This window comes from Scomber scombrus, chromosome 3 (assembly GCF_963691925.1).
Source record: "Scomber scombrus chromosome 3, fScoSco1.1, whole genome shotgun sequence".
Taxonomy (NCBI): Eukaryota; Metazoa; Chordata; class Actinopteri; order Scombriformes; family Scombridae; genus Scomber; species Scomber scombrus.
This window is the reverse complement of record NC_084972.1, coordinates 6,846,891-6,868,637: the sequence shown is the minus strand read 5'-3', so window position 1 is coordinate 6,868,637 and position 21,747 is coordinate 6,846,891. Positions and strand designations below refer to the sequence as shown.

Here is a 21,747-nt window from a genome sequence, read left to right as displayed (position 1 = left end):
AAGTTGTCTTGGGCTCCGGCTCAGTTCCTCTTTGTCTTTACTTGCAGAATGCCGTAGATTCTAATGCGTGTTTGCCTTTACAGTTCCCTCCGCCGCGCCCGATAAAGTAGCAGTGGAAGTGATGAACAGCTCCGTGGTCAAGGTTACCTGGAAGCGTGTGCACAAGGACAAGTTACATGGACATCTGGGAGGCTACAGGGTAATACCTCAACACCAGACCTTTATTTTAGACACAGTTTAAAAGGAATGGCCCTGACCTTGCTCTTAAACGTTTACTTCTCTCGACCCGCTCTCTCTCCTTTTACTCAACCACCTAGATGCTTTCCTGCACAAAATACATCCATTCAACTCATTCGATATTCTTTTCACACGTATGCACATGTATGATCTCTCTACTGAGAACGGCGCTGTGTGTCTTCTTCTACGACGCAGATAAACTGGTGGCGTCTGCGCAGTCTGGCGGATTCAAAGAAAAGCCACGGAGAGAAACACACGCTGACGTTCCCAGGTGACCGAGACCACGCCGCTGTAGCTGGAATAACACCGTTCTCCGAGTACATCCTCATCGTCATGACCTTCAACGGGAGGGGCAACGGCCCCGGCAGCCATCCCGTCAACTTCAAAACCCCAGAGGGAGGTAGGATTGTAGAAAAAAAACAGCGTGAGGCGTATTGATTCACAACTACTGAAGGGAAAATCTAATAATAGCAAAAAAAGGAAACTGGGTTGCAGAATTCAACTGCTTACTCTGTGTATTACCTTCTTTGCCCCCACAGTCCCTGAGAAAAATCCTGTTTTCAGGGTCACGGATGTACAGAAGCACACTGTATCTCTGGCCTGGGCCCCACCGTTGGAGCCTAATGGGATTCTCACCGGGTACCTCCTTGAGTATCAGCTCAGTACGTATCTACACTCTCCTCATGCTCATACGCAACACTAAGATATAATGGTGATGCCTCCTTCCTGCCACAAGTAGATTTTTTCCCTTGTTTAATAGTGTTTACATCCCTCTGCTGCTTTTCAGCTTGCACCCTCTTAAAAAGAAAAGGAAATAGAGTTTATACAAAAACACACAGGCTATATATTTCAGTGTGTGCGTCTCACAATCTTGAATAGCCTCACTGTTATGAATGCTTCTCCTTTCATACTGCGTTGTTCTGTACTGATACAGACACGTATGTGCAGTACTTCAGGAGCCTATCAGGTAAGAAAGGAGGTGGATCTTTGACCCTGCTGATGATTGTCTTACCCATGATCCTCAGCAAGGAAAGGAAAATCATTGTGCTGCTCTAATAGGAGCGGGGTCACCGTGAGGTCAGAGCGCGCGTAAAGGAAATATGTCAGGGTGACGTCGGCTAGCCTGCGTGTCACGATCATGTCTCGGCCTGTGCTGACCAAGGCCGCCGTGTCACAGTCTGTTTAGGTCCGCGTTTACTGACCCCATCCTGTCCACAGGGGACATCTCCACTATAGCTCACAGTCCCAGGGGATACCATCACCGAGCGCATCCCACATTCGCTGTCCTTAAACTAAAGTCCAAACCGAGCTAACGACCAACTCCCGACAACGTCTCAACACCGCATTTCCCGGCTAATTGAGTTTGATTTGGCGGCAGCACAAGAGGGCCAAATGTCATCCGGTATTTCAGGAGAGGACATTTTCATTGTGCCACAGCAATAAAGCTGATGGACTCTTTGAAGTGTGACTTTTTTTCTTTTTTTTTTGAAGTCCCCTTGAAGGAAGTCATGTGCGAAATTTTGAGGATAATGCAGCCAGCTGTCAGCGTATCATCAGCAACACAAGTGGAATCTCAAGCTGCAGCGCAGCTGTTTTAGGATTACACCCATCAGCAGCCTTTAATGGCTTCACATCTCCCAGGAAAGGTCGGCTGTAATGTTGTGTAGCACGCCGACCACACGGGAATACAAGGGTGTTTAAACAGTTAAACTAACACGCTTTGAAGTGAAACGCTTTCTGTGTAAAACCTTTTGATCATTGCATCAAGTTGTCAGCGAGGAAGATCAGTGAAATAGCTGATAGATATGGAGGATACGTACAGTAGATGTGGACATGATGGAGGGTTTTTTTTCTCACTACCAGCACACTACCAGTTAGTGTTACACATTTAAGAGCATATTTTAATTCTCTATTCTTTTCTAAACCACTTAAATTCTTAAATGCGAAGGCTGAATGTAGTTTTGCTCGTCGTTGAGTGGGCGGTTCGGTCACGCTGCTTTTAAAGAGCCGCTCAGCCACTCCAAAGCCTCGGGCAGAGCGGGCCCAGTAGAAACTACACAACTAGTCTGATTACCTCTCAGAAAGTTAGTCACACTTGACAGGGCAAAAATAATTGTGTCAGAAAAGCGAAGATTAGGGCTCACGCTCAATCCATCCTGTCATTTAAAAAAAACATATTCATCATAAACACACTCAGAAAAAATGTCTGTAAATGTATTTTTAAAAAGCCAAACAATGAAACATGTATCTACTTGATTTGCAGTAGGATATTTTATGCAGATTGCTCCAGGCACATTTTTTTGGACACTTCAGACATTCTGTATTAGAGTTACTGTAGACCCAACTCATGACGAGAGGAACAAGTGGAATTGAAATGTGCACTGATCTAAAGTATCTACATGAGTGGGAGTTTTAAAGTGACCCTGGCTCCTCTTCACTCTGTTTTTTCCCCCATTAAACTAACTTGAGACGTCAGGTCATTTTTCAGTTTGACACTACGTAAGGCTAAGCAAATATGAATGAAGGGTGTTTGGAAATATTGTTGTCTGAAGTCAGTGGAAGAGGCCAAAGTCTGCAGCCTTCAGCCAGTTCACTCTACAGAATCATGTGTTCCAGCTGTCAGCGGAGTGTTTTGGGGGGTTTGGTGAGAAAGTATCCATCCACAGGGTAGAAACATGATGCTTTTGGCCTCTTCTCTTTCTCTACAGAATCCTGGATGAATCCTTCCTGTCCTCAGAAAGAAAAAATGAAAAAAAAATCCCCATAATGTCTGATAACAGTGGGCAGCACAGAGGCAGAAAAAGGAGACAATACATACTTGTCATTGTTTCTGTTGCCTCCTACCACAGAGACGTAGCGCCTCTCTCACAGCAAAGGTCACCTCGGCACCTGCTGCGTTTGTTTTTGTTATAAAGAACATAAATGCCACCTCTACCTGCTGGGCTCCTTTACGTCGTGAAAAATGAGTTCAGATCACAATGTAGACAGAGTGCAGACAACAGGAGCACACAGAAATTCGCGCTGTAGATGCGCAGAGTCAGTATCATCTGTGCAGTTCAATTCAAATAAGCCGAAATTATGAGCTGTCGCGCATAAAAAAACAAAAAAGCAAATGACATGTGACATTTGATTACTTTGACATAGCTGAAACGTCTTGTGCTTGTCAGTTGGAGACATCTTGACAGGGCAGAGTTTTTGGCTCTAAAACAAGCTGAAAGTTTAACATCTTAATATGCTGCAAAGTACATGAATTGACAACCGATGAGATTACATATAATAAACATGATTTAAAGATCACAATTATTTGTCAGGGACTATGAAAAGAAACATGAATCTCATATAAAGTGAAGATATATGTAATGCAGGGAATGCAGACTGTACAATGAAGCAGTCATTTGTCACCCCTTTTTGTGAATACAGTAGTTATAGGGTACAAGCAAGGGTAACAGTAAAATTGCCATACATTTTGGAGACTGCACACTACCATTAGGACAAAGCATTACACTGCTGGGTTATTATTACAGTGTAGACACAGGGGCTATGTCCAGAATCACTCCCTGTTTACTATATAGTGCACTACATTTCCCCAAGCCTTTTTATTTGAATGTCCGAATGCTGAGTGTGTAAATATCTATATAGAGCCCTCTGGAAATTACCGTTGCGCAACTCTACAGCTGATGGTGACGAAACAAAATGATGACAGTTAGTCTTGATGTGCTGCTCAGTATTTAGTAACCACCAAGCGGTCCAGTCTGGCCCATTGGATAACTTTGCAACGTGTGAGAACTGCAGAAAAGTAATTCCAGTTTTTCACAATAAAATGCACTGCACTTATTTTCACTCAGCATTCACAGTCAAGGCTTCTGATAGATAACTGACTTGTATGATTCAGATTTGAGGGACACATTTTTCCTCAGTGGGCTTGGACACATTTTATCAGTATCTCTTACCAGATGGTTTATTATAGTAAAGTTAATATATGCATTATATATATTATATATTATTCATAGGTTATTATACAATGGTTTTACTGGTCTGCCACACTCGAGAACAATCTCAGGGCCAAATACAGCCCCTGAGCTAAAAATGAGTTTGCGACCCCTGCTCAATTATATAGGGAGTAGTGAATGATTGAATAAGGGAGTGATTTCGGACAAAACCAGGGTGTGAGGACTATAAAAATCATTCCTTTCTTTCAATGTAAAAGGACTTAGTTAAAGCTTGAGCTGTCATGTAAAGTTTGAACTTTTTTTCCCCATATTTTTCCATTCAATAGTCAATGACACAGAAGAAGTGGGGGCCCTGCAGACGGTAGACATCAGCAATCCCGACACCACCAAGTGGATCCTGCGCGACTTGGAGCCCTTAAGCAAATACAAGCTGTACCTGCGCTCCTGCACCACGGTGGGCTGCGGGCCGGTCGTCAGCGAGGAGTGTACCACCACCTTAGAAGGAAGTAAGTGATGGAGGGTCGGAGGGGGGGGGGGCAATCGACTGCAACGGGCGTGTGGGTTTCAGGTCGGCGAGTGCAAGAGACAATGACAACACAGATGAGCTCTGAAGAACAGAACAAGCTCTGTTGAATACAGACTAAGCGAAGTCAAAGCCATTTCACTATTTCAAAATCAGCATCGAACGGGGGGCGAAATATGATATATGCCCGGGCAGCCAAGCTTTTCATATCTCCATGTTAGTAATTTTTGTGGATAAACAATTTCATATGGGCGTAGTGGAGGTTTTCATTTGTCACTGTCATGAGAGAGCAAGTGCTTATTGATCGGACGGAGAGCGCCAGCTATGGAACAATCAGCAAAGAAAGAAAATTGCTTTGAGCAGCGAGGGAAACTGAAGGTTTTGATACTGAATTGTGTAATCATGAAAGAGTTGGTGGGTAAGTCATCATAATGAGCCGGCTTGTAGCATGTAATCTTTTCTTTTCAATTATATATCATTCATTGAGGGACCGCACACTATACTTCAACCAGGCTCCTACAGAAAGTCATGTGGGGCTGCGGGATGAATGATTAGACAGGAAATTAAACTGAATGCGGATTTACCTCAGTGTCAGTAAAAATGCACTGCGGTAAAGGACGCTGTCGCCATAAATAATTGGGCGGGCGCTTTCACATTACTACTAACGCACCATAAAGAAAGTTAGTATGCCGTTCAATTTATGTTCTAAAAATACTGAATGTTGAAACACAGTGCAGGTGTTCAGTGTGTGTTGAGCAGAGGAATCCTCACAATCACAAAGAAACTGAATTGGTTCTGAGGGGTTTGTTTATTTGCATGCTCAAAAGCCAGCAAAAATGATTACAGGAAGAACATAATTTTATGTATTGAACTGAAATTTAGTGGTGCGGTTACATGTGTGAGAGTGTGTGTGTGTGTTAAAATTTGAGCATGAAAGTCACACAATTATCAGCATCGTTTTTTATTTAATTCTCTCTCTCTCCCTCACGCCACTAAAACAAACACTGCTTCGAGGGTGTATTATAAATATGTGTGAACGCCTGCTTAGCAATGCAATGCTTCCCACCTCTATCTTTATCTGTCTTCTTTTTCTTTTCTTTTTTTTTTCTTTTTTCTTGCAGCTTCCACTTCGGCTTCCACAGTCGGCCTCAGTATGTAGATCTGTATTCATAGATGCTGCGGCATGTCATACCAACACATACAATCTCACACCGCTCTAAAATAACTAACATTTACCTTTTTTTAAAATAACATATATTTGAATATTGCGTATGTTGGTATGACATGCTCAACAGTTATGATTATTATTCTAGGTAGCTGGTGCATGATTAGATTTAGAAATGTGGACAGGTGTGAATACCATAGGTTCTGATATATCATCAGGTTTTGATTGTTCAGCAGTTGGACACATTATATTTTTTTTAGCCTGTAGAGAATTAAAAAAATGAGCTCCTCTGCAGATAATTGACCTTGTCTGCTGTTTTGCCCTTGCCATCAGCAGAGAGCACTCCGATGCCTCCTTTCATTAGAAAAACGTCAACTTCTTCACAGATAAAGTTTGCGGCTTCCCTCTCTAATAGCAATGGTAATGAGTAACCTAATTATAAATTGGTATTAATCTTGGCTCATTAGCGACTGTAAACGAATATTGACTTTTATCATAGCAACAGCAGAGCCGGCGCAACATGTCTAACTCAAGCTGAGGGAATAAATGAAGCTTTGAGAGCTTAAAACCAGAAGGAGTATCAGACACGCCACGCATTCATCCTTCTTTCTTTTAATGACGTCCAATAAAAAAAAAAGAAATTAAATCACTTGTACAAGGCAAACAAATCCAATTACAAAAAAATCACATCTCACCTTGCTGATAGACATGTGTTTTTATTACTGTAGATGTAGACGAGTAGTCCTCGTGAGTAGTTACTAATTTTAGAGTGTAGCTGGATACAGCATGCGTGCTAACCCCCCCCCCCCCCCCCCAAAGCTCTCCTCCAATTGATAACCACAAGATCTGTCTTTCTTTTCAGGCAAGTCAGCTTCCCCCTCACCTCCAAGCACTCGCAAGCCCCCAGTGACCAAACCCACTCGTTCCACCATAGGTAGAGCCGCAGCACATCCCAACACAACAACAAGCACATGATAAGATAGAAAGCTGGGGAATTACATTCAAATTTACTGAGGTCCAATTTGTGAAATTTTCCTCAAGTGAAGGTCCAGAGTTCAGAGTAGTTCCATCAGCATCTGTGTCTAGTGAGTAGGTTGTAGACTGTCAAATGAATTCATTTATTAGTATTTACACTGAACTTGTGGGATTCAAATAAATAATAAAATAAATAAAATAAGAATAAAAAAGAATAATGAGATAAATACATTTTCATTTCTTATCTCAAATAAAGATGGCATTTCAAAATAAAGTGCATTACAGAAAGCTTCGAGCACATCATGTGAAATAGCTCCCTCTCATCTGCCACCTCTCTGTTCTCCTCTTTTCTCCGTGTGTATCTCAGTGATGGTCAACCTCTCCTCGTGTCCGAATGCATAGATTTGATTGGCTGATTAGCGTTACACAGTGGTCTGTGAGTTTCTGAGGGCCGCTCAACTTTTACCGTAATAGCTGGAAAAGCTGCGCCTGTTAAAATAGAAATGCTCAGACAAAATTTAACAATCCTCAATATTTCATCAGTTACAGGTCCGGGTCCAGATAGGACGGTGTCTGGGTCCGGATCCATACCGCGGACCGCCTTTTAGTGACCTCTTATATAAAGTATTAGAACATGATGAGATAACCCCTGGATTCATTTGACTGGCTGAAAATATGTGAAATATGTCAATATTATGTTGTTTTTTTTGTTTATTTGTTTGTTTGTTTTTGTTTTTTGACATCACAAACTGAATGAAACAGATCTTTATTGTTTATCATTAGACAAGTGCTTACTGATGGAAAAACCTGGTTTTAATTTCCCTGCTGCACCATCAGGAAATCCAGGATGCTAGATCTATATCCCGACCCCGACAGTGTGGCTGTGGAGCGCAGTCACTCGAACGGGACAAATACGTCTAATTGTCAATGATTGATTTGTTGGGGCCTCGGTCCCCCTTGTACACGGCAGCGTATTGACCCAACAGTCACCTGACATTTCCATGTAATCTTCAAGTGGGTAAACAGCAACATCGCTCTGGGACAAGAAGTTGTAGGGGGGGGTGGGAGGGGGTCAGCATCTGAGCGGAGAAGAGAGAAAACTGGAGAGGAGGAATAAAGTCCTCCTGGGCTACGTAGGGGAGGTGTGAGCTCATACTGGGAGGGTGATATTTACAGGACACTGAGATAAGTGGATAAGTGGAAGCTGTTGAAAAGCTCCTATATCAGAATATTTTCTGGCCTCTCCTTCTAAAAAAGCCTCCTGACTTTGAAGGGGCGTCTTCCAGGGCATCAGCTCCCCGCTGTGCGAGCAGCTGCTTTCTGCAGCATTTAATAGCGAGCCGAGGAGCGCCGTGACAAAAAACACCCCCGGCAGCCAGCCTGGAGATATTTTTAGTGCCTGGGCCTATGTCAGTCGAAGTTATCGCGCAGTCCCAATGATTGGAATTACCATAGTTGCGGACTAATCCATCAGCATTAGTCAGAGGGTGTCATTTGCAGTGGTTGGGATGGGCAGCACAGGCGCAGGTGTCCTTGTGTGCTGAATTATCACCTGACCAAATAATGCACCTGAGCTGGAGCCACGGAGGAAGATTTGCATGTTTGCCGTGGGGAAATGAAGTGATTGTGCTTTGTTGACTGGCTTAGACAGCTGCTGTCAAAGCATACTAATGATGCACATCATTCACCACATTATTAGACTCTTTTTTTTTTTCTTCCCTCACCGGGCATCAAAAGGCTACATTACTTGATATGCCTGATGTAGATGGAGCTAAGTACACATGAAGCCTTTTTAAAGCCAAATACATGAACGTGTGATAAGAAATGAGTTGAAGCAGTGCTATAGCTTCCATTGAGCACTGAGGTCATGGCCCCTGTGTTGTGGGTTTTAACATCCTGGGTTTAAATCCTATAATTATACATGGTAGGATTCAAAGGTTGGTTCTGTTTTGTTCTTTATTGTTATGATTTCACAGTTGTTATGCAAAACAGTATTTAATAAAGCAGAGTATGATATAATTATTTGATATTTTTTTACTTTGAAGGCTTTGAAGCAGCATTTAAATCATCATATAGAGAGATAAATAAGCAGGAAAGATAATGTAAGAGTATAATACGACGACTGTTAAAGCATAATTATAAAAGGACATTTATATCATTTATATCGACATCATGTTTTTCCATCTCCTTTAAGCTTCTCTGTAGCTTTTCATTTAGCTCTGAAGGCACCATCTGTGATTCCATTTCCATACCCACATTACTCTTGTCATGCGTGCTGTTGAGAGATTCACCTGATGTCTCCTCTGTTTGACATAATTGATGCCTCTTACAACAGCGGTTAGGAAACACAAGCACAAGCTAAGGCCGTTTCATAGAAGACGACGGAGGAAACATCCTTCACGGTGTCATGACAACACTCCTCCTCCTAACCCCTCCGCCATGCTTCAGACGTTTTTACTCACTTTACTTTACTACTTTACTAACCCTTCTTTCCACTTTCTCTCCTTTTTCTCAGTCCCGGCCTTATTGAACGTTAGCTCAGCTGTTAGCGACAGCTTTGCAAATATCAGCTGGATATCTGGAGGAGAGCACACAGAGTTTTATATTGCATACATGAAGAACCGTAAGCTCATATCACCTTTTTTTTTCTTTTTTCTTTTTTTTTTGTTCTTCTCTTAGAGTGATTTTCTGTCAAAGTAGACTCTGTAGCTTAATATCTGTAAACATATGTGTTATGTCTAGGGCTGGGTGATATACTGTAGGCAGAATCAAATATCACAATATTTTGATAATATTGTAGGGATGACTATCAGGGCTTTTTGATAAATAATCATGAGTAATGTGGATATAATGACTAAGTGGATAAAGGCAGATAATAGAACAGTCTGTACAAATGTACATTTTTAACCCTTCAGTGTTAAATTTGACCCATTTTTACATTTGAGAGCTATAAAAACACCATATACACATTTCTTTTAGCTGGATTTGTCCTAATGTGACCCGCAGTATACAGAAATTGAATTTTCTATTTTTAATTTTATGCAGCATACATTTTTATATATGCAAATGTTCAAATTTGACCTGATTTATTGGAGAAAAAAAAGACAAAAATCAGCATTCAAATATGATATATTCATCATATTCTATAAAATGTTCTCCTGGACCATTAAATAGTGATTATGAATAGTGATAAGATGAATCAAACAGAAGGATTTATAATATTTATTTATGACTGATGGGGAATTTATGAATGTGAATTGGTGTAGAGACTAATTGAGAGTCAGTATATAAACAGTATTTAAAGGTTAAAATCAGGGAAAGACAACACTTAATCCATATCACGATATTACAATATTCAAAATCTAAGAAGATATCGATAAAATATCACAATATCTATAAAACATCACAATATCGATATAATATCGATTTATTGCCCAGCCCTAGTCTGTGTCCTTCACTTCTTTTCATTCATGTCTTTCAGTATCTAATAACAATAGTCTTGTCATGAGTACTAACCCTCCCTCATCATTCACCTTCTACACAGGTAAGGGTCTCTGGAATATATCAGAGGCCTTGAACACGTCTAAGACCTTCCACATCATTGAGGGCCTCGAACCTGGGGCCGAGTACACTGTGCGCCTCATGCCTAACCGCTGGCTCGATAATTCTAGTATATTTGAAGATGTTATCAAGACCAGGTCCACAGGTGAGGACCACAAATAGCCTCAAGGTATAAAAAACAGAGGGGGGAAAAAAAGAAAAGGAAAAGCATCAAAACTAATTGACCTCTCATTTAACAGAGTGCAGGTGGGCCCGACGCGTCCTTGAACGCGCGACTCAAGCTGCGGCGTGCGGTCCTCTGCGGTGTCACCAGCATTTAATTTAACCGTGCCGACTCGCTGGGAGGAATTATATTTGTACACCGTTCCCCTTACTTTGATTAATTAGACAAGCGGATTAGCTGTTTAATATTAATATTGGATCGTTTCCATCGCCGCCACCTCCCACCTCTCGCATCAGATAGGCTTTTGTTGATGTAAACATTAAATCAAAGATGGGGGGAAGAAAAAAAAAAAAAAAGGGGCCAAGGCGTGTCAAAGTCACCGGGTATTGTTCTCCTCAGGTTTGGCCAGCATCCACGGAGGAATATCAACCCAGGGCTGGTTTATCGGCCTGATGTGCGCCATCGCTCTCCTCACGCTCATTGTGTTGATCGCCTGCTTTGTCAACAGAAATAAAGGAGGGAAGTATTCTGGTAGGTACTTATTTACAAGCACACACACACACACACACACACACACACACACACACACACACACACACACACACACACACACACATCACCCTGCTCGAATACTAATTGCCATTTCCAGCATCATTATATTTCCATTTCACTGTTTGTTGCTGGGAAAGAAATTATCAATCATCCCAGAAGCCATTACAGGAATATGTAAGCGTATGTGTGCTTTTTGTTTTTTGCTTTTTTTTAACACGTGCGTCAAGCCTAGAAAAAATGACTCCAATGCAAATTCACACATAAAATAGGTGTGTGTGTATTGATAGGGAAATCACTATTTCTGTGTCCAGCATTTGAAATTTGCATTATTTCAACATGCAACTTCTTTTTTTTTTCTCCACAATCCAAACAAAGTGCAGCCCACAGCAAGACTAAAATGCAAATGCATCACGCTGGGGTCGCCACGCGGGGGGAATGATGACATAAGCTCTGTGGTATCTCAATGTTATTCCTCCTGTCGGGGACACCGGAGTGCTTATCGGCTTTATTATTCACAGCTAATGGCCATCAGGTTGTCGTCTGGGCAGATCGCTACACTCGTCAGCAGAAACACACGAGAAAAAAAAAAGAAAAAAAGGAGAGCGAGATGAAGCTCTGTCCTTTTGTTTTGTCATTAAGTTCTCATTATCACCCACTGCTGCGACAACCTTTCCTCTCATTTCCCCACCTCCCTCAGTCTGCTGTTGTTCCTGTTAAACGTCTCATATAGGACTATACATTTCCATTTGTGTACATTTAACATTTAAGCTGTACGTACATTTAACATTTATTTTTAAGGCACAACACACTGGTTTCTACCAGGTGAAGCTTAATTTTATATCAAATTCGGTATATATTGGAAAATAATGATCTTTTTGTCATTTCTGAGGGTTGCACTGAAGTTTCATAGACTGAGTAAGTTGAGGTGAATCAGGGATGGAGTCCGTAAGTTGTTCAAACACTAACAGTCAGGGGACAGAGTGATCTTCATTTGCAGCCCTCTTTTTTTTTTTTCTTTTTTTGAGCAAATCACTGATTTTTGTCTCTTCATGTTGCGAGTAGTGAAAGAAAAAGAAGACCTTCACCCAGACGTTGAGTCCCAGGGCATGAATGACGACACATTTTGTGAATACAGGTAAGCGGGGAGGAAAAACCCTCAGAGCACTATTTCACCACCTCGCTGCAATTCACGTGCAACAGTGCAAATTTGTCTTCCTGCTAGCGGTCGTTTTTCCATCTCCTCTTCCTCCTCTTCTCTCTCTCTCTTTCTGTGTATAATTCTCTCTGCTTTTCTCAAGACAACCCAGAGCGCACGAGGTTCAGGCCGAGCCTCACGCTTCCTCCGTGCGAGACATTTGACAGGGTAACTGGAAAATATGTACAGAACAGCCGCAGCATAAGTGTTAGTCAGAGTGATAGAATCCTTTTATAGGAACATTGTGCTCTTACATATTGTGTTGTGTTAGCGTTTGTTATAGACTCCAGATCATAAAGGGAGCCGCCGCACCATTTCACATGCTGCCATTTTCTGTCCGAATGGAGCTAAACGCAGGCTGCCCAGCGCCGCAGCAGGAGGCTAAAACCAATCAGTGTAATTGAAAGCAGCTCATCTCCAGGGCAGTAATATCTGGGCACGTTTCATTAATCCTGTAGTGGTCCAATTCATAACAGCCTACCGCCATATGAGCTCCAGTATAATTCTCCAATCAGTGGGATCTGCACAGCACAACAAACGCTGATGTGATGAAGTGAAAAGTGTCTCAGTGTGACAGGATTTAGACTTCGTGTTGACTCCAGCAGCTACTCCGAAATCCATCACTAAGTTTGTCCATCCGGTGTTCTCAGTAACTACCAGTTAGTTTTCAAACTAGTGATTAACTAAATCCTGCCGCACCATTAAAATCATGTAATGTGCAAATCCATTGCTTGGAAACAGCTTTAGTTTCAGTAGCAGTATGTAGCAAGTGTACATACAGGATGACATGCTGTTAACATAAACTCCAAATATAACAGATTTTATGGACCAAACTATATATTTGATATTTTTGAAATTTTAGGTAAATGCACTTTATCAAATATTGCCTTTCTTGCAGAGAGTTAGATGAGGAGATAGATACTTCTTCCCTAAGCCTACAGCCAAGAGCTGCTGCACAAAGAAACTGGAAACTGGGCTGGAAATAGTCTGGCACATATCCACCTGTAAAACCACCATGTGTCATTTGTGTATGGATTTCAAAAAAGAGATATAGCGGGTTATCTGTTTTTCCTATCTCCAGTCTCTTATGCCAAGCTAAGCTGATCAGCTGCTGGTGGTAGCTTTATATTTACTGTGTCAATCTTCTCATCTAACTCAGCATGAGAGTACTATTTCCCCTATTGCTGAATTACTCCTTTAGCATATAATCCTTTGTGTTTTGTAGGTGTGACTTTGTTTTATGTATATACAGCCACCCGCCTCTTTATTAGGTACACCTGTGCAATGTCATTCAATCCAATACAACAGCTCTGATTTAAATTTTCAGTTTTTGTTCACATTGTCAAAAAATTGATAATTATACTTTATATTTATTACTGAGGTCATACTAAGTGATGGTGGTGTACTGAGGTGCGTTATATTGAATGTGTTCCTAATATTTTGCCCCCCTCATGTATGTTAACGGTGGGTCAAAATATTAGAAACACCATTCAATATAATGCAGCCTAATACACCACCATCACCCACTATGACCTCAATAATAAATATAAAGTAGAATTATCACCTTTTTCACAATATTAACAAAAACTGAAAATGTCTAAACTTCAAAAAAGTAGAATTTAGAGAATAGCTGTTGTATTAGATTGCATTAGATTGCACACGTGTTCCTAATAAAGAGGCCATTGAGTGTGTGTATGTATATATATATATATATATATATATATATATATACATATATATATATATATATATGTATACATAAAGCAAATGTGTGTTTGGGAATTAGGAGTTTTTTGTAGCTGTCGTGGAAATTGTCTGAACACAAAATACTGCTGGGTTGAAGATGAAACATTTATTATTGCACAATAAGGAGACAGCAGACACATAGAGTTACATCGGCTCTTCTCAACTGGCAAAGAACAAACATAATCTGTAGTGGCGATTTGTACTTAACTAGAAAAATAAAAAAATATGAAGAAAAATAAATAAAGAAACTCAAAATCAAACAGCCACTGAGGCACCTGGGGAATGAATCTTACGCAGGGAAGTGCAGTGTCCAAGCGAGCATAACTTTTAGTTTATTTTACCATTTTTGCAAGCTACCACCTATCTTGCCCTGGTAAAAAAAAACAAAAAAACATGAACTTTTCCCAAGGCCTACTGGTCTATTACCTGCCTACCTATAGAAATAGATTCACTTTTGTGACCCAAGCTGCTCAGTACCTTCAAAACAAAGGCATTAACCAGCACTCAAATGAACAAAAATAATACTAATATTAAAATCAAACTAACACAACTATATTCTTCAAAACAAACAACAAAAAATACATACATTAACATTTAATTATTAAATCTCACAATAACAAGAAATAGCTCCAACATAAACCAATATAGTCTCTTAGGAGAGAAATCATCTGTGATTGGTCAAACATGTCAGTTTATATCATTTTACCCAATAGGAAATGACCATGGAGCAGAACATATATCTGCATATGCACATCTTACACTAGAACAAGCATCTCCAGAGTCAGCCTCAAGTCTTGACACCTTGTTACGCCCAAGACTCAGAGCTTCACCCTTATTTGGACATGAGCCAAAAGGCAAAGGAAGAGTAATGGGCCTCCTAATGATAACAAGACACGCAGTTACAAGGTAACAGCAGTGATATTACATCAACAATATTGGATTAAAATGATCAATAATACCTAAAATGAAATGATTGACAGGCTTCATAGCATCTAAGCTAAAAACATGTTCACTGACACCCTGAAAATGTGGTAATTCTTAACCCTCTAACTGAAGTAACAGTTAGAGGGTTCTTCTTCCTTTCCTTCCTCTTTAACATGTTCCCAGTCTGTTTCAGTATTCATTTAGAACAAATGAGAAATATCTCATTCAACTAACTGAACAGAATAATATTGACATAGCAATTTCTAATTTAAGGTATGGTGTTTATTTTTTTGATATTTGATTTAAAATCGAATGCGCTTCTATTTTCATTGAACTGCATTTGAATCAAGTGTCAAATATGTCAGCCATATTACATCATATTGTTTACTCCTCAAATCTTATGATACAGTATATTAGCCAACTAGTATTAGTGTTGTCAGTTGATCATATAAAAGCACTTCATATTCAACAGTCTTGGATTGAAACTTTATTACAGGATCACGTCATGTTTAGCCTCAACATCAACACCAGTTTAATATCTCATTTCTCCACTAGGATTCACTTAGTCCAACGCATCGATGCATTGACAGCGTAACAAGTGTAATATTGTCTCGACGTGTGCACTCGTGTGATTGTTTCCCTTTGGTCAGCCAGAGGTAAATGCAAACGCCAATCACTGAGGGCTCATCGTCGAGGCAGTGATAGCTGGAGCTCGCACTCCCGTCCTCTCCAATAAGCTGTAGAGTGAAGCCATGGGTGAAATGAGGTGATTCTAAATCCTCCGCTACCACTCTCTCTCTCTTTCTCCATCTCTCTCTCTTTCTCGCAGCGACAACGACGAGAAGCCACTGAAGGGCAGCCAACGCTCGCTGAGCAGAGAGATCAAAGCGGGGGACAGCGGGGACAGCCTGGTGGAATACGGTGACGAGGACGCTCAGTTCAACGAGGACGGCTCCTTTATCGGCGAGTACGCGGGACGAAAGGACAAGAGGGTGTCCGCTGAGATCAAAGCCACCGCTCAGACCCCGGCGTGAGGAGCGGAACAGCCATCCAATCCTCCCCCGGACACCGTTTTCATTTAAACCTGCTGGGAGGAACAAATGACAGAGGAAACAAGACATTATCCATACCGAGCACAAGTTTTGTGTCAAATGTAATGCGTCATTGCCAACTGCACACTGCCATCCCTCATTTTATAAAGCTCTGTTTTGTCAAGTTGCAACAGAATGGCCATTACTAAATACTGTGTATATATAGTGTATATTGTATGTGCAGAGTGTCTTCTTTTTTATAATTATTATTACACAAACAAATTAGAGGGCTTGGTTTTTCTTTTTTGTTTGTTTGTTTTTTTTGTCCATTACTTCAGCTGCAGTACTGTTTGTAGGAAATATTTCACTCTCCATTGCACATCATTATATGCAGCTTTGCCTCTGATGTCATCTTGTAGCACACCACACAAACACAAACACACACACACACACACACACACACACCCACACACACCCACACACACACACACGGGCGCGCGGGGATATCAAGTTGATATTTTTCATTCGGAGCGAATATTACTGACCTTTTTATATATGAAATGGATTCATTAAATATGATGTAAGATGTGTATAAAGGTTGCTTATTAACTTATTTTTTTCCAGTGGTTTTATACCTGACAAAAATAACAAGGAAATTTACATATCATAAACATTTGATGATTGAGTCATGAATCTCCCTGTGATGTTATAGAAGGAAATATTATTTTAGTTAATTTGCCTTGTTTATGAGCATTTAGAACCACTGTTTTGTAGTCATCGCAAATCTCAATCTGTGCTAAATGTAACAGCCCATCATACATAAATGCAATGCCACATATAGAGGATATTTCAAACAATATAATCCATTACAGGTTACTGTTTATCTGGTTATGATCAGACCTGCAGTATAAATCAGTAGACTTCAACAAATTCACTGTTTAATTAGAACAGTCGGAAAACATTTTGACTTAAAACTACATTTACAATCACAACTGAGTGAAGATTGTAGAGACATTTTTTTTACAGTGCTATCTACAGGTGCCAACAGCTGGTATTTCAAATCATCTGAAATTCTCCTTCCTAAATCAGGTTTCATATTTACAAGTAGCCATGTAGTTAGGCCTGTCATTATAACTACTTTTGTTGGACGATATATTGTCTCAGAAATAATCACGATAAACGATATTATTGTCATTTGAAGATTATTTTATACCACTGATATAATGATCATATAATAATAATGCGGGGAGGGGGGGGGGGGGGGGGGGGGGGGCGAATTTGAGAGTGGGCACCACGCTTGTGTAAAAACACAGACTGCCATTATGGGCTGGGACAGAGTTATTTACCTTTAATTCCATATAAACAACACTGCTCCCTTCTGCAGTCTCCACTCAGAATGTGCACAGTGAGGAATGGAGGACACTACTTGTTTAGCCAATGTGACATGAATAGCCTCTTAGCTGCTAATGTGAAGTGTGATAATATTGAGGTCAAAAAATGATCAAGGTCATGTTCATGTATCATACGATACGTTGATAGACATTGATAATTACGTTATTGTACGACAAGTCCATTACGCAATTATTGTGACCTACACATAGTTTTTAAAGTGGTCCTCCACTAATATTATACTTCCATGATTTGACATTCAGTCAGCAGTAGCAGCTGAGATACTTTATGACTTTATCCTATTATGAGTGAAGGTTCAATGCTGAATTGTACATTTCCCATAATGCAACACTCAGATTTCTCAAATTCCACAACCACAGTTCATAACTCAAGCTTTCTGTCATTTTCAGTCCAATTTGAGTTGTATTCTCTGTAATTATCTGGTGTGAAATTGTTGGTGTGCCTCTTTAAGAAGAAAACACACAGTACCTGTAATGGATTAAAAATGTTCTTTTGTGTAATCAGATTACTGTAATCTGGTTGCATGATATTTACAGCTACATACCCTGCTGAGATACAGCATTCTGTTGTCAGTGTTGCACCGGTCTTAACATGACAGCCTTACTCTGTTTCTGTACTATAGGTACACTGCCATTCAACACACAACCGTCTTGTTGTTCTACATTAACATTAGCACCACCTTCACATAAATTGCAATGTTTTGTACAAATTCAGCCATTGCATGTTCAGAATGTTAATTGGTGTTTTTTGATGTCATTAAATTGCTTTACTTTCTTACATTTGTATTATGGTGTGTGTGACTGCTTGTTAGGTCTCAGCCACCACTGAAGGTAAATATTACAGTATATAAACACATGACTGACTAAATCTCATTCTTCTGCCTTCACAGTAACTCCAGTGTGCACAGAGAAAAAGCAGCACCTGGTGAAACGTCCTCATTCAATCTGAAATAGATGTTTGACAAATTGTTCCCATTTTGCCGTACGACTTTAACAAATGTCACAGCGGGGTCAAGTCTCTGCCTGAGCTGAGCGTCTTGTTTGATTACTACGGCCTGCAGGACAGTATCATGAGAAATCAAAGGAGTGAGGCTCAGGCAGGCACTGGATCAAGGAGTGAGAGCTGTAATCATGTCTGATGGCTGATAGTAGGGAGTGGAGAGTGTCACCGCGTGGGTCACATCTGGCTCAGACACTCATCACACCAGCCAGGTTTGCCTGTGGCGTGGCTGAGCCTGCTGCAGTTAAAGGCTTCGGCTTCCACATATACGACCTTCAGTTGAGGGAAATGGAGCCTCTGGTAGCCATGTTGGAAGTCCTCAGCTCTTGGGCAACAATACTAACAGCTGGATGTGTTTGTACTCATGCAATCAGTGTTGGGGAAGCTACTTACGGAGTTTAAATCTGCAATATAACAATCACTCTTGAAACTGAATTACAGCTAGCCTCCAGAGGAATATAGTGTGGGCAACTAAGCTTCTTAGAGAAAATACTGCACAAAAGACAATATGATACAAATTATTACAACTTAGTGCAAAGTTAAAGATTTGTTCAAGTCTATCTTGATATAATACTAATGCCCAACTCCAGTGTTAGAGAAATGGGACAAAAGTCATCATTTAAAGAGCAAAATACAAACAGCTGTAATCGAATTGGTAACATAATTCTGACCTATTTAATTAATGGTAGGACCGGACACAATCAGAACCAAATACATGATCAGTGCCTGAAAAATCTCAAAGAATAGTCACAGCTCCCATAAAATGTATCCACTAAATATCAGTTATTTATCTTAAAATATGCATATTTGAGAGAGCTACAGCTCAAGATTTGAATAAACCATACAGACAAAATTGTATTCATCAAAATGAATCCTCAGAAGTTTTCCTCCCATGTAAAAAGACTTTCTAAAGCCAAAGCTATTACAAGCTTCAACAGTCTGAGTTACATCAATCATTCGAACATTAATGAAGTTACAGTCTTTGGAAACAGACCAATAGTTCTTCAAACACACATTAAGCATGTGACTATTGTTTTAAGAAATAATTAAAAAGTTTGTGTTTCTTAATTATAAGTATTAACCTGTTAATAATGGCACACATTGTCACACAAATGTCATGATAAATATGTTATTTAAATAAGGTTCAAATGTGTTTCTTTAATAGTTAAAAGAAAGTTAAACATGTTTATTTTATTTTGAAGAGTTCACGGTCTTAACAGGAAGTGGTATTTACCTCACTAAGTGCTACTCACCTGCTAGCTTTAGCATGTAGCTTTAAAAGAAGGTTGAATAGGCCTAGCATAATAATACTGATGTTACAATTTATTTTAAGTTAATTCAGAGACTCAAGACAACTTAAAGGTTTTACAAGTAAAAGAAAAGCAGAATAAAATAACATGTGACACAACGAACTCAGGGTCCTTTCCTGAGTTAAAGAGGCCTTACAGGGTTGACAAAAGCTTTCCAGCATGGTTCTGACAACCTGCAAGGTAAGACAGTTTTGGGGTCATGGGAGATATTGCATCAAGCAGCTATATGAACATAACACAACAGTTAGTTTGCTGTGTTCTGTATCAGTGGAAGAGTTGGTGTTTGCTACGGATGTTTCAAAAGAAGTGGATACAGCATTGCTCATTCCTATGAAAGCTGCTCAGTGGCACATGAAGTTAAAAAAGTTCCTATTCTTCCACTTTGCTTCCACATCGTTGGGCCCATAGAGCAGCGCACTAGTGACTTCAGTTAACCGAGCCAGCTGCTTCAGATTTAGCCCTCCAGCTAACTTAAATGAAGACAAAACGATCTAATCATGCAACTCTTCAACTTTGAAATGTGATCAGACCAAACGGATCAAATTCTGAGAGTACCAATCACAGTGCGTTCCTAAAATGTATCGGCTGATTTACAGACATCTCACAACGTGAGTCTAGTAGGAAAAGTCTTTTTGGGCCCAGTAGCATCACATAATGTGATGACACAGTTTGCCTGCTATGTCAAATTGGCTTCAAAGCCCAGGGTTCTTCCTGGGTGCTTAGTGGTCCAGTGGAACAATGACTAAAATGCATCACTACAAGCCAGGTGAGAACAGGTGAGAACTCTCATTGTTTGAGCAAGCACATAAACACAAGGCAACCATGAAGAAGCCTACAGTATATCTCACTATCCCTATCCTCTATCTAACAAATATCTTAATATATAAAAGTGAAATGTGGACTTATTAGCAGTGAAAGGGTGTAATATCGGTCAACTGTGATTGATAGCAGCTGTTTCAATTTCTTTATTGACTTGAATTTTGGATTGTTCCCTCAGACTGTGTTTTCTCTGTGCTGTGCTCCAGAAACACTGTGTACAATGAAAACACACTTCAGATGACAAGCACTATAACAAATACCTTCAGTCAAACATGTAGCACAGTCTTTCCTGTGACTGTTTACTGATGTTTCATGATAAGTCTACACTATCGTTACAGATTTCTAGTTTTTAACTCCGTTTTCTGTGTTTTAATGAGGCAGTTTGTTTATACTGGCTTTCTCACATTTTTGATGTTATTCCAGTGCACTCAAACATTTCTCTTCTTTAACATGATGATGAAAGCAGCTCTATATCAGATTACTTTCATATAAGATAAAGATTTTGTGCTGGGAAATAATACTAGCACATTTCCAAATCCTCCTGCTTGTTTCAGAACAGATTTGAGGGTTGTCTTTATTATTAAGAGAGGCAACAAGCCAGTTGTTAGAGTCATGAAATGTGGAACCAGTACACGCAAACACTGTCAAACAGGGAAGAAGCAGTTGTTCTGAGCCGATGCCACACAGTGCTGAGCAGCCTTCTCTTATTCTCACTCTGCTTCAGCATGAGGAGAAGTTAATAATCCCTTTATTTAAAAAAAAAAAAAAAAAAAAGAAGAAACTGTAACAGCCGTGGTGCAATAATGAGTCTTTGATGTTCACAACTTTCCCTGCCCTCATTATCATAGCATTTAGGTTCGTGTGTGTGTGTGTGTGTGTGTGTGTGTGTGTGTGTGTGTGTGTGTGTGTGTGTGTGTGTGTGTGTGTGTGTGTGTGTGTGTAGCAGCCCTATAGACGGTATGAGAGAGAGAGAGCGAGAGAGAGGGATATTTTACTGGGGTTGCACTTTCTACATCAGATGTTTTTCAGCTTCTTTTCTTCTTTAAATGCGGTGACTGAAGAATTAACTTGTACGACATGATAGCAGCGGTGTCTAAAGTGCAAAAAGCTCACATAAACAAATTTTTTTATACATGGAAGTAAAATTACTCATTAAATATTTACAAGAGAGACTTCCGAGGAGGGAA

General features: G+C 40.1%; 1 protein-coding gene across 1 annotated transcript in view; it reads left to right on the top strand.

Moving 5' to 3' along the window:
- chl1b (cell adhesion molecule L1-like b) overlaps nucleotides 1-16,843 on the top strand; it is a 68,547-nt gene extending 51,704 nt beyond the window's left edge. The window contains exons 21-29 of the mRNA XM_062443501.1: nucleotides 84-199; nucleotides 433-637; nucleotides 777-899; nucleotides 4,514-4,693; nucleotides 5,832-5,861; nucleotides 6,738-6,809; nucleotides 10,974-11,105; nucleotides 12,189-12,261; nucleotides 15,821-16,843. Of these exons, the coding sequence (XP_062299485.1) occupies nucleotides 84-199; nucleotides 433-637; nucleotides 777-899; nucleotides 4,514-4,693; nucleotides 5,832-5,861; nucleotides 6,738-6,809; nucleotides 10,974-11,105; nucleotides 12,189-12,261; nucleotides 15,821-16,025 (1,136 nt within the window). The 3' untranslated portion in view covers nucleotides 16,026-16,843. The remainder of the gene's footprint in view (nucleotides 1-83; nucleotides 200-432; nucleotides 638-776; nucleotides 900-4,513; nucleotides 4,694-5,831; nucleotides 5,862-6,737; nucleotides 6,810-10,973; nucleotides 11,106-12,188; nucleotides 12,262-15,820) is intronic.
- Nucleotides 16,844-21,747: the final 4,904 nt, after the last annotated feature.